The sequence below is a fragment of the Arxiozyma heterogenica genome (assembly GCF_036370985.1).
Source record: "Arxiozyma heterogenica strain weizmannii chromosome Unknown scaffold_9, whole genome shotgun sequence".
Classification (NCBI taxonomy): domain Eukaryota; kingdom Fungi; phylum Ascomycota; class Saccharomycetes; order Saccharomycetales; family Saccharomycetaceae; genus Arxiozyma; species Arxiozyma heterogenica.
The window spans coordinates 985,454-997,590 of record NW_027042662.1 but is presented as its reverse complement, the minus strand read 5'-3'; the positions used below and the strand labels follow the sequence as shown (position 1 = coordinate 997,590).

Sequence of the window (12,137 nt, the reverse complement as noted above, 5' to 3'; positions counted from 1 at the left end):
GAAAGAAAAAGAGGGCACAAAATGACTCAACATTTTATAGAAGCACGTTAATACACGGCCTTTTAATAAAAAAAAATCATAAAATTAATTTAGCATAGTTATCTAAATAAATATGTCTAGCTTATCATCAGATAATAAATCATTAAACGACTCAAAACATCTCAATAACATTGGCATTACTGAAGTAAATATATATGAATCTAATACTCAGCCTGCTGCTGAAAAAGAGACTAATTTAGTTTCTTACACAAATGATCTAGAAGGGGAAAATATAACTGAATTAGACGATGCTATGAGATTGGCTGATGATGCTAAACAAATCAAAATAACACCAGAGCAAGATAGAAAGTTGGTCTGGAAAATAGATTTATGTATGTTTCCATTAATGTGTTTAATCTATGCCGTGCAATTCATGGATAAAGTTGCAACTGGTTCAGCAGCTATCATGGGATTACGTACGGATTTAAAGATGCATGGCAACCAATATTCATGGGTTGGTTCTGCTTTCTATTTTGGGTTTCTATTCATGAATTTAGGTCCTGTACAAGTATTATTTCAAAAAAGTAAATATATGTCTAAAATGCTAGCCATATTTATTTTAATATGGGGATTATTATTATGTTGTCATTCAGCACCATATATCAATTATCCGGGGTTCATTGTATTAAGAGTGTTACTGGGCTGTGTGGAAAGTGTTGTAACACCATGTTTTACCATTATTACAGCCGAGTATTGGAAAGCAGATGAACAGTTCACTAGGATATGTATCTGGTTTGCTATGAATGGGCTAGGTGTTATATTTTTGAACGCCATGGCATATGGCCTATATATTCATAAAGATATATATACCATTACAGCATGGAGAGTATTATTTATAATCATTGGTGTTATCACTTTATTCTTGGGTTCACTAATTTATTATTGGATTCCAGATAATCCATCTAATGCAAGATTCTTGACTAAAAATGAAAAATTAATGGTTGTCCAAAGAATTAGATCAAACCAACAAGGTTTTGGTAATCATAGGATTAAAATATACCAAATTTTGGAAGCATTAAGAGATCCTAGAACATGGCTATACTTCTTTATTGCAGTCACCTCTAATATTCCAAATGGTGGTATTACCAATTTTTTCAATATTTTGTTACATAGTGATTTTGGCTATTCTACAAAGGATTCTTTACTAATGGGTATGCCGGCTGGTGCAGTAGAATTGGCCGGTTGTTCATTATTTGGTATTCTTGCATATTACTGCGATAAGAAGAAAATTCCAATTTGGAGATATAGATTAACATGGGCTATACTCACTGGTACTTTATCTTTAGTCTCCAGTTGTATGTTAGCTTATGCCAATGATTCTGAAAATGCTAAATTGGCGGGTGCTTATCTATGGTATATCACACCAGTTGCTCTTATTTGTGTTTATGCCAATATTAGTGCAAATTCTTCAGGTTATACCAAAAAATGGACTGTATCATCGATTATTCAGGCTGGCTATGCAGCTGCCAATATTGCAGGTCCACAATGTTTTATTGCCAAGCAAGCACCTAGTTATGATGGTGCAAAGACATCTATGGTTGTTTGCTATGCAATTGAGGTTGCACTTTTATTAATTTTATTATTTTTAAATATTAGAGAAAATAGAAGACGCGACAAATTGCAATCAAAGGAAGGTATAGCAAAATCTGACAATTTTGAGTTTGCAGACATGACAGATTTTGAAAATCCAAACTTTAGGTACACATTATAGATTATTTTTACACTATTTTATGATATAAAGCATTTACGTAATCATACCTTTTATATAGAGACTAATGCATAATCTTGTAATTAAGAACAGCTCGGATAATATCTATTTAATTTTTGCTTAAAATAAAAAAATAAAAAAGGCAGTAAAATTGAATTTTGTTACCTTACGCTATTTGACTATTTACCCATAACTCTTATCCCCTCAACACCACCATCAGGTATAATAGTCAGTTTAACTTTACTAATCGTTATTTTTTTACTAATAATATATTCATGGATTTTATCAGGTCCTGTTTTGGATTTACTAACAAGTTCAATCCATCCACCCTCTTTAAATAAATCATGTACCATTATACATTGAGGGAAATTCCCTCTGTAATGTGCTGTATCTATAATTATTTTATGAATATACGATGATTTATAACCTAATTGGATGATGATCCAATCAGAATGATTTGGTTCCCTAGATCTTTTCGTTTCCCAACCATTCAACATATTTTTTCCTCTATCTGGTAACAAAAGATTTTCAGCACTGCCAAAATGTTCATCAGAAAAACTGACAGCTACACCTCCATTACCTATATAAGCTAAATCAATGTATTCCACTTCGTTGTAGCGGATAGATGGTGGAGTCACTTTACCTTATAGTTTAAAACGAGCAATTCCACTATCTTGATACATTTTTAATCTTACATGGGTGTACGAGGAATCAGTTAATCCTGTGTCTCTTATGAAAAAATGTCTTTGTGATGGACAACATTCAACTTTATCAATAACTGTTTCCTATCTAGAAGCATCTTCTTTAATGAATTCATTATTGCCATTTTTGTTTGCTGATCTACTATCTTTATCACATAATGCTTCAATAGACACATATGGTGCATGACTACTGTTGAAAAACGATATATCTATTTCACCACCTACAATTTGAGCAGCATTAATACCCATCTGTAAAATAAACTCAGTCATATTTATTTTTATTGTGTCTTCTGGTTTCCCAACCATCATATCATGCACCAGTATAGGTAAATCGATTTGCATCTCTGATGAGCTGTGTAGGTTTAATAAGATTTTTGGTAACAGCAAACTATTCATCAGATATAGATAAGACTTTACCACCAAGTTTTTCTCCAACAACATCAACACATCGATACTGATTAACTATAATATTTTTGAATTATACTTCATGTTCTGTAGTCAAAAGTTTCATATTGTATGTACACTTGGAGTTTTATTTGAAGCTTTCCCAGTCATAATTATTGATACTAAAACAGCCGTGTAAGTTAGCAAACTTAGCTGTAGAGTAATATTTTGATATTTATATTATAACCAGTTCAAATAAGACGTCGAATAACACATATTTATAAGTGTAAATGGGAAAGAAATAACATTAATATAGATAGATAAAGGTCTTTGAAAATAGTACCAGATTTTGTAAAATAATACTAGATCAGGGATGCCTATATCTTGCATGTATCTATTGTTTTTCTATTATTGTTTTTACTTTTATCATGTTTTTCCTTTTTTGAGATTGCAATTAGCAAATGTACGAGATATCACTGAAAATTCCTAGTAATAGCCGTTACAATCTTATTGCATTAATATAGAATTATCATTATCATATACACAATAGATAAAAATGATTATCTAGCTTATATACAGAGTTATTTGTGAGTTGTATTTGCTGATAACACTTTTCAACTAACAATATAGTGCTTATCGAATATAGCCTTGTCCAATAGGACTAAGCATAATCCCTATCTAATTAACAAATACAAGAGAATAATAGTCAATTAAAGTCTACATTTTTGTGATATGGTAATATAGCATATTCTTGTATAATTAAGAGATATATATTTAATCTTGTTCAATTGATGTTTGGATTTTCATTAATATTATTTCAGTTTTTTGGTCAATACAAATAGAATAAATATGGTTGTTTCACTGATAATTAAAACTCTAAGTTAAAAAAAGAAAAAAGAAAAGCCAAAGAAGTACAGTTGTATTATATACAAAAGAATGAACTAGCTTTATGTTTCTGTCAAGAACTATATGTACTAATTACTTTTCTTTTGATAAAAAAGTATTTCATTTTGTCTTTATATAGCTCTGAATGTTCTACGAATGAAGTGATAATAAAAAAAAAATATAGAAAAATTATTTAAAAATGATTAAAACGTTGAAACTGCAAAATTTACAACGCTATCATTAAATCGTATATACCAGATGATTCAGTTTGTTTAGAGTATGTAAGAAGTCTCTCATCTATAGATCATTTCCTTCTTTTGTTTAAAAAGCTACATCATTAGTTGATGTCTTTATCGGTGAAATATGTCAAAACAGAACCCATTTGATCAAAAAAAGAAAGCCATACTTGAAGAAATAAACTCTTTAGAACCAGATTTATCACCAAAGGGCACTATCGATCAATTATGTTTACCTATTATGCATTTGATTAACTCACACAAAGATATGGTCACTACATCTTCTTGTTCTGGTAGAATTAGTGTTTTTGTAGAGGGTGAAAAATTAATCAACAGAGAAGAAGCCAAGAGTGGTGGCAAAGGTCTTGGTGGTAGATGGTTATTTGTAACACATGAACAAGATAAGGTTCTAAATTGGTTGGATAAAATATCAGACACCGAACAGATCCAATTTTTACCGGCAGATGATACAACTAATGAGTTTGATAATTCTGTAAGATATGTTTTATATAAATATGAACCCTTCATTTTACACGTTAAATGTAGAGACTTTCAAATGGCGAGCAAATTACTTAATGTTGCTATGTCTTGCGGTTTTAGAGAAAGTGGTATTGGATCTAATAATATTGTTGCAATTAGAATTAATATCAAATTAGATGTACCTATTGGATTCATAAATACGAAAAATAACAACACACTAACTTTCTTTGTTTCAAAGCAATATATTAACAATATCTTGAACAAATTAACTTTGTCAAAGTTTATTGAAAATAAAAAGAAAATGAATGAATTATACGCTACTATCGACAAAGAAATCATCTCCAGTTTAAATGTACAATCAGAATCAAAAGAAACTAAGGATGAAAGAAGGGAAAGGAAACGTAGAGAAGGATTAGAAAGACAACGCCAATTAAGAAATAAAATGTCTGATAAAAATGCGTAACTTTAATTATATTTATATTTATAAAAAAAAAATTAAAATAGTATACATATAGCTATAAAATGACGAAATTGTTACTTGCATCATAATAAATAACTAATACTATATATATCTATATATTGAATATGGCAGGATTTCTGTACTACTATTAAAACAAAATCCAATTTTTTGTCTACTAGTGAATGAAATGTGATACCTGATTAAAAATGAACAAGTAATAAAAGTAATGTATTATGCTGGTATTATTTTTTCTTAGGCAGGAAACAATTTTCTTTGTCACTATTCGTCTCCAGTGGCGTGTAATAAAGCATCAAATCTATTGATTGGTTGTGTAGGTGCAGGTTTTTCTTCCTTAATAATATTTCTTGTATTATATCTTTGAGTTCCACCAACATTAGAAAATTGTGAATTTCTGCTGCTGTAATTACTAGATATAGTATTAGATGAATAATAATTATTATTGAAATTATCCCTAGACATATCTCTTTTAAATCCACCTGACCTCTCACTACGGTTGTAATTAGATGTATTAGTGCGTCTGGATGGGGCTCTTGAACTTGTAATTTTTTCTTGACGAGCTTTTTCTTCTTCTTCGTGAATTTGTTGAATGGTCTTAGGGCCTTGGTTTGCCTTCTCACTATTCCAATTTTTATCTTCTCTCAACTCTTTAACATCAATTAATTTAAACTTAACTCTATTACATATCTTTCCTTCGTCAATTATAGACTGTATTAATTGGAATAATTTATCAAATAAGACAGAACCTTCCAATGTCCCTTTGCCAGTACTAAATGAATCGTTTTCAAATTGTTCACCGACAGTAGTTAACAATTCTACTAATGATTCTAAAGTTTCTTCACTTACATTTTCAGTAAGATCTTTCATCAATCTACGGAAACATTCAAACATCATCTTACCAGTCAGTAAATTCAGACGGTATAGGAACCCAATGAACCGTACTAAACCAAGACCTCTTCTTTTAGCAGCAGCCAAGGCATAATACTCATCAGACATCATTTCTGGTTCTAATGGTGAACCGTCTGGATTTGTAGGCAGCTTATCTGTCCAACCCTTTTCAAATTCAGTATGACATCTAACTACTAAATAATGTAAAACTAATTTTGGACCAGATTTACCGGTATTATTTTCATCACTAATTCCTGTTTTTAAATCTTTTACAATCTTACCACAAAGTTGAGCATACATGGAAGACCAGTATGGTTCATCACATGCTTTTAAAAATATTTGTTCAATAACACTTCTTAAAGTCTCACCGTTAGTTTCCCATTGCGACTGATTAGCAATATTAATTATGTCCGTGGAAATTGGATCAAACTTCTCAAGTGTCAATTTGTTCAATAATGATTTCATTTTTCTTTGCACCTCCTCACTATCAAACAATTCAGTGACACCATCTGGAGCCAATTTCTTTTCTGTCTTTTTGGCCTTGAATTTTGGAACCCATCTATTAGCACTGGGAACTAATGGTGCTACTTCCTCCTTTGGTTGTTCTGGTTTTTCTTGCGGTGGCATGTTCATAGATTCTCTTCTTGTATCGTGCCTGGATGGATTCTCCATTCTTTCACGTCTTGGTGTATATGTTGGTCTGTTCGATCTTCTATCATCTCCTCTCTTTGACAATTGCCTCTTAGGGTTTACTCTAGAGTTTGCCCTACTTTCTAAGTTTCTGGAAGAGCCAGCTCTTGTGTTTTCAGAACCACCAGCAAAGTTTACTCTAGTTCTTTGTTTCGCCATGGTTGGTAAAATTACAATCTTAGATTTTGTAGCCTCGCTCCATTCCCTATCTGGCTTACAATTGATTTTATCTTTAAATTGTAAAAGAAAAGTGGGGCCATAAGTATATTTAATATGTGGTTTCTTATATTTTTCACTTGGTGTCTCAATATCTTCTGGATATTTGAATGAATAAATATCGTAAATTGGATCTGCATTTTTTATTTTTTCCATAAATTCAGTTATACTCATGCGATCATCATTATCATCATCATTACTTTCATCATTAGTAATAGTTTCTTGGTTATCTTGTAAGATACTTATATCTTTATTGGTTTCGCTATCATCAGATGATTTTATCATAGCATCCTCTTGTTTTTCACGAGATTGGTTAGAATCCACTTCTGTGGTTATATCTGATTTGGTTGATATATCTCTACTAGAAGAGTGAGTAATATTAGAATTAGTATGCTCAATCTCTTGGGTACGTTTTTTTAATTTCATTCTTTCAGCAAAAGTTATAACATGTTCAGACTCTTGTTCCTCAAGTTTATTACCTTCTTCTACCTGGCTATCTTCTGTTGATTCAGACTTCTCATCATCTTGAGTTAAATCATTTTCAATTTCGTTACTTTTTGTCCCTGGATGAGACTGTGATTCTAGTTGTTTCTTTTTATCCATTTCCAATTTTCGTAATCTAACTTGTTCCAAAAATGCCTTTTTGTTTTTCTCAGCTTCAGATTCTACATCCTGCATGTCTTTGTTGGTTTCCGTATTATGGGCATTATCATTTGTTGCATTAGTATCCTTCTTTTCATATTCATTTACAATAGAGCCAGAGTTAGAATTTTCCCTATTATTGGTTCCAGAGGAAGATGATAACTTATATTGATTATGAATTTGATTCAAATCTAATTTTTGGCCACTTTTTGTAGTAATTTCAATGGTCGTTTTCTTTGGTGGGGAAGCAAAAGAGGTAAAATTAGACAAATTAGGGGATGACAAATTGTTTGATGAAATGTTTTGGATATTAGCATTTATGTTATTATTATTATTATTATTATTATTCGACATTAGATGTGATGCTTTACTAGATCTGACTGTTGGAACCACGGAATTCAAGGATGCACCATTGAGTTGTGGAGATACTGCATGAGAAGAAATATTGGAACTATTATTACTGTTATTTTCAGAAAGATCTGTTTGTCCTCTATTATTTTTCGTATTATTTGTACTTGCAGAGACCATGGCAGTTGCAACTGCAGCCATTTGTTGTGGAATATAATACATTTGAGGTATATAATAACCTGACCATGCCATACTTGTTTGTGGTTGATTCATCATATCTTCACTTCCCGAGATTATCATATTTGGACTAGCGTTATTGCCATTATTATTACTATTATAATACTGTAAATTATTAAATCTGCTACCATTATTAAATCTATTTGTATTGTTTTTTGGACTAGTATAGGTGCTATTATTATAACTATTTGATCTACTCTTCACATTAGTATAACGGGAGTATCCATTAGGTGAATTCTTGTTATAGTTATGATTATAACTGTTATTGCTACTGTTACTGTTGTTAAAATTTTTTGAATAAGATTGTCTTGATCCATTATATGACCTATTTCTATTATTATAGTTGTTATAGTTACTAGTGTTATTATTGTTTTGTCTTGGAGCAAAATTGCTATTGTTGTTGTTGTTATGGTTGGAACTAGAGTTTGAGGAAGTATTACTTACAGTGGAAGTAGGGGTAGACATATCCATAGGCGTGACTGCCGGTGGAGTCTTTGTAGGTTTTGTCGTTTCTTCAGTCATACCTAACACTGAACAAACTTAAATTATAAAAAAATGATGTATACAGCAACAAAGTATGATTGATTATATTATTTGTATTCTTCTAGTTGAAAGAAAAGGAGAAAGAATATCAAAAGAAAAATTTACAGTAAAGAAAAAGCAGACGAAAAAAAACTATGATATAAAAAAGGGAACGATACGAATAATTCTCCTTACCAAAGGAGTGTTATGTTTCTTCCAAATTAATTTAATTATATGAGTTTCCTTATGTTTTGCTAAATAATTCAACTATCCTTATATTTACTTCAGGTGTCTCCTCTATTGAATTGACGTTTGCCTCAATTCTTCAGAATGAAAACGAAAATTGAAGAAATCAAAAAACAAAAAACAAAGAAAAAAAAATAGAATGTTGTCGTCGTGGTTTTTCATTTTTTGTGAGGGAAATAAAAAAAAAATAACTAATTCGAGATTTTTGTTTTTGGTTTGGTAGCGGCCAAGAAAATAAAGATTACATTACAAATAATTAACGTTACAGAACTGGTAAGAAGAACCAGCAGAAGTATTAGGCGACTGGTCACTATTTATTGTTATTCAAAATAAAAAATCTAACACGGGTCTCAGTGAATAATGGTTTAGATATTTTTTCCGCAAAAAAATCTTCCAAAACAAATAAGATATGGTTTGATACTCTTTCTATAAAAAACAATTGATAACAGTAAAAGGATTTAATTACACTATAAATTGAAATTAAAATTATATATATATGACTGTGTATATGCTTATTTAAATAGTTTGGCAGAGGAGATTGTAGTGTCATTATTTCTATTCATAACTTTTCCTACAGCCAACTCGAAGTCTTCTTGAGTTACATGAATTCTTCTTTCTCTTAATGCATACATACCAGCTTCTGTGCATACACCTTTAACATCTGCACCAGAACAACCGTTCATTTTCTCTGCAATTTTCCTTAGGTTGATGCCACGAGTCAAATTCATCTTACGTGAATGGATTCTTAAAATCTCTGTTCTTGCTGCCACTGTTGGGGGAGGGAATTCAATCTTTCTATCAATTCTACCTGGTCTTAACAGTGCAGGGTCTAAGATATCTAATCTATTTGTGGCCATTATAATCTTAATATTTTTGGATGTTTCAAACCCATCTAATTGATTTAATAGCTCCAACATTGTTCTTTGGACCTCTGAATCCCCACCGCCTGTACTCTCAACACGACTTGAACCGATAGAGTCAATTTCATCCATAAAGATAATAGATGGAGCATGTTGGCGTGCCATTATAAACAATTCACGGACCATACGAGAGCCTTCCCCGATATATTTTTGTACCAATTCTGCACCAGAGACTCTAATGAATTTACAATCTGTGTGATGTGCCACGGCTCTTGCCAAAAGTGTTTTACCTGTCCCCGGTGGACCATAAAGGATGACACCTTTTGGTTGTGCAATACCCAAACTTTCAAACAATTCTGGATGTTTTACAGGTAATTCTATGACTTCTTTAATTTCTTTAATCTGTTTAGTCAACCCACCGACCATGTCATATGTGGAGTCAGGTACCTTTTCCACCATCATCAATGAGACCAATGGGTCTGATTTATTTTCCAATATCTTATGCAACATGTAAGAATCACTTTTCAAACATACACGTTGAGATACTTTCAAATCTTTGATATTAATATCTTTTGATATATCGACTATGTATTTCCCCTCTGGTTGGATCTTGACCAGGACTTTTTTATCAGAGATGACTTTAATAACCTCCCCGACATAGGAACCTGGTTCCTGTAGTAGACGTAATTCATCTTTGATAAAACGGACTCTATCATTAAGAATGTTTCTTTGTGCTTCCAGTCTCTTTAGATTGGAGGTCTTACGATGTATTTTTAATTCCATTTCTTGGATCTTTTGTTCAAAATAAGGTTTAATACCATTCTCATGGACGACAGAAGGGTCTGGGATGTCATTATTATTACTGTTATTATTAGCGATTAAAGTAGCACTCATTGTCAAAGGGAAAAACGAAAACAACAAAAAATAAAATAAAATAAAACAAACAAAGCTTGATTTTGTTTCTTATTGGGTTGTTGTGTTTATTATAAGAAATAATTTAAAGACGGCTAATATACGTATGACTATGTATATAAGTCTGTATGTATATATATATATGCAAGTGTGTATGTATATATCAATTTGATTCAAACTTCCGTTGTTTGCTCTTACAATAAAAAAAACACTTGCGTTCAAACTATTTGCCACTTTTTTGTTTTTTTGTTTTTTTTTTTGTTTTTCCCCTTTAGAAGGAAAAAAAAACTTTTATCCGGAAAATTGGCGGAAATAGAATTCCGCAACATTATTTAAATAACGTACACATACACATATATACAAAGAAACAGGAAGGTAGATATATATATATATATATGTATGTATGTATATATGTATTGTGATATGTGTAAGTTTATATGTTCGTATTCATAGATAAAAAAAATAATGAATCCAAGGAGTATATTTGTTACATGCGGAGCCACGGTTCCATTCCCTAAGTTAGTTGAATCAATAATATCTAATGAATTTGTGGAATATATTGTAAAAGATTATAAATTCAATAAACTTGTTATTCAGTATGGGTTAGGATACAGTGAGCAGTTCCAGAGATTGATGTCTAAGTTATATGGGAAGGATATAATATGTAAGAGGACAAATCATGAATATAGACAACATAATAGCCATGATAATGAAGATGGAAATGGGAATGAGATTGTAAATGGGGGATTCTATTTTGAGTATAAGATAATGAAATGGGATTTTGTTATTATTGGGTTAGAATACTCTAATAATGTGCAAGAATTAATATCTGAATCACGTTTAGTTATATCACACGCGGGCACAGGATCGATCCTCGACACTTTGAGATATAAGAAAAAGAATAATAATAATAATAATAATAAAAATGCTGGTGAAGAAGATAATATTAGAAGAGTGTCGATACCGCTGATTGTTGTTATTAACGATCAGTTAATGGATAATCATCAAGAACAGATAGCAAATAAGTTTTCTGAAAGAAAGTATCTTATAGCATGTCATAGTGATGGCATGATTCTTAAGGAGTTGATGCAAGGTATTTCTGATTTAGAGACGGATAAAATAAAATTAGAACCATTTCCACAATCATACAACGAACAATTTGCTGAAATGCTAGTTGCTGTATCTAAACACTAAAGAAACAGTACTTATCAGTGAGTGTAATTCAACATCCAGACTCTGTGTATATTCATTATTGTTATCATTTCATTATTAGTATTATCACTGTTGTTGTTTTACTTTTTTTTTTCTTTCAATTTTGTTTTTCTTTTCTTCTTTTCTGTTTTGACATTATTTCCCCTTTGGGTCATTTTATTCGGTGTAATATTTTTTTTTTTTCTTTTCAAAAGAGGAAGAAAAAGAGAGAAAAAGAAAGAAAAAGAGGGAGGCGATGGCCGGGCAGGAAGAAAAAAATGGAGAGGAAAAGTTGAACAGACAGGAGAAAAAAAAAACTGAGAGACGATTTGAAAAGTTTTTCCTTTTCTTCTTCTGGAAATATGGCGATGAGCTTTTGGTCTTTTTGAACTTTTTTTTTTTTTTTTTTTATATGCTAAGCTCTTCTCTCAATTTTTCTCTTTTTCTCTCAGTCCTTTTACTCACTTCTTCTAT

The 12,137-nt window shown here is 31.2% G+C and overlaps 7 protein-coding genes across 7 annotated transcripts; 3 read left to right on the top strand and 4 right to left on the bottom strand.

Annotated features, from left to right (window-relative positions):
• Positions 1-112: 112 nt before the first annotated feature.
• On the top strand, positions 113-1,750 carry DAL5 (allantoate permease; the record flags this gene model as incomplete). Its single annotated transcript, XM_064861892.1, has 1 exon — positions 113-1,750. One exon carries the CDS (start codon positions 113-115, stop codon positions 1,748-1,750), a length of 1,638 nt encoding a protein of 545 aa, XP_064716847.1.
• Positions 1,751-1,926: 176 nt separating this feature from the next.
• Positions 1,927-2,244, bottom strand: PWA37_005449 (uncharacterized protein; the record flags this gene model as incomplete). Its single annotated transcript, XM_064861891.1, has 1 exon — positions 1,927-2,244. The coding sequence occupies one exon, from the start codon at positions 2,242-2,244 to the stop codon at positions 1,927-1,929; it is 318 nt and encodes a 105-aa protein (XP_064716846.1).
• A 288-nt stretch (positions 2,245-2,532) lies between these two features.
• PWA37_005448 (uncharacterized protein) lies at positions 2,533-2,790 on the bottom strand (the record flags this gene model as incomplete). Its single annotated transcript, XM_064861890.1, has 1 exon — positions 2,533-2,790. The coding sequence occupies one exon, from the start codon at positions 2,788-2,790 to the stop codon at positions 2,533-2,535; it is 258 nt and encodes an 85-aa protein (XP_064716845.1).
• Positions 2,791-4,080: 1,290 nt separating this feature from the next.
• Positions 4,081-4,896, top strand: TYW3 (tRNA methyltransferase TYW3; the record flags this gene model as incomplete). The annotated part of the gene is made up of 1 exon (XM_064861889.1): positions 4,081-4,896. One exon carries the CDS (start codon positions 4,081-4,083, stop codon positions 4,894-4,896), a length of 816 nt encoding a protein of 271 aa, XP_064716844.1.
• A 276-nt stretch (positions 4,897-5,172) lies between these two features.
• Positions 5,173-8,454, bottom strand: TIF4632 (translation initiation factor eIF4G; the record flags this gene model as incomplete). Its single annotated transcript, XM_064861888.1, has 1 exon — positions 5,173-8,454. The coding sequence occupies one exon, from the start codon at positions 8,452-8,454 to the stop codon at positions 5,173-5,175; it is 3,282 nt and encodes a 1,093-aa protein (XP_064716843.1).
• A 758-nt stretch (positions 8,455-9,212) lies between these two features.
• On the bottom strand, positions 9,213-10,454 carry RPT6 (proteasome regulatory particle base subunit RPT6; the record flags this gene model as incomplete). Its single annotated transcript, XM_064861887.1, has 1 exon — positions 9,213-10,454. The coding sequence occupies one exon, from the start codon at positions 10,452-10,454 to the stop codon at positions 9,213-9,215; it is 1,242 nt and encodes a 413-aa protein (XP_064716842.1).
• A 483-nt stretch (positions 10,455-10,937) lies between these two features.
• ALG13 (N-acetylglucosaminyldiphosphodolichol N-acetylglucosaminyltransferase catalytic subunit ALG13) lies at positions 10,938-11,666 on the top strand (the record flags this gene model as incomplete). Its single annotated transcript, XM_064861886.1, has 1 exon — positions 10,938-11,666. One exon carries the CDS (start codon positions 10,938-10,940, stop codon positions 11,664-11,666), a length of 729 nt encoding a protein of 242 aa, XP_064716841.1.
• Positions 11,667-12,137: the final 471 nt, after the last annotated feature.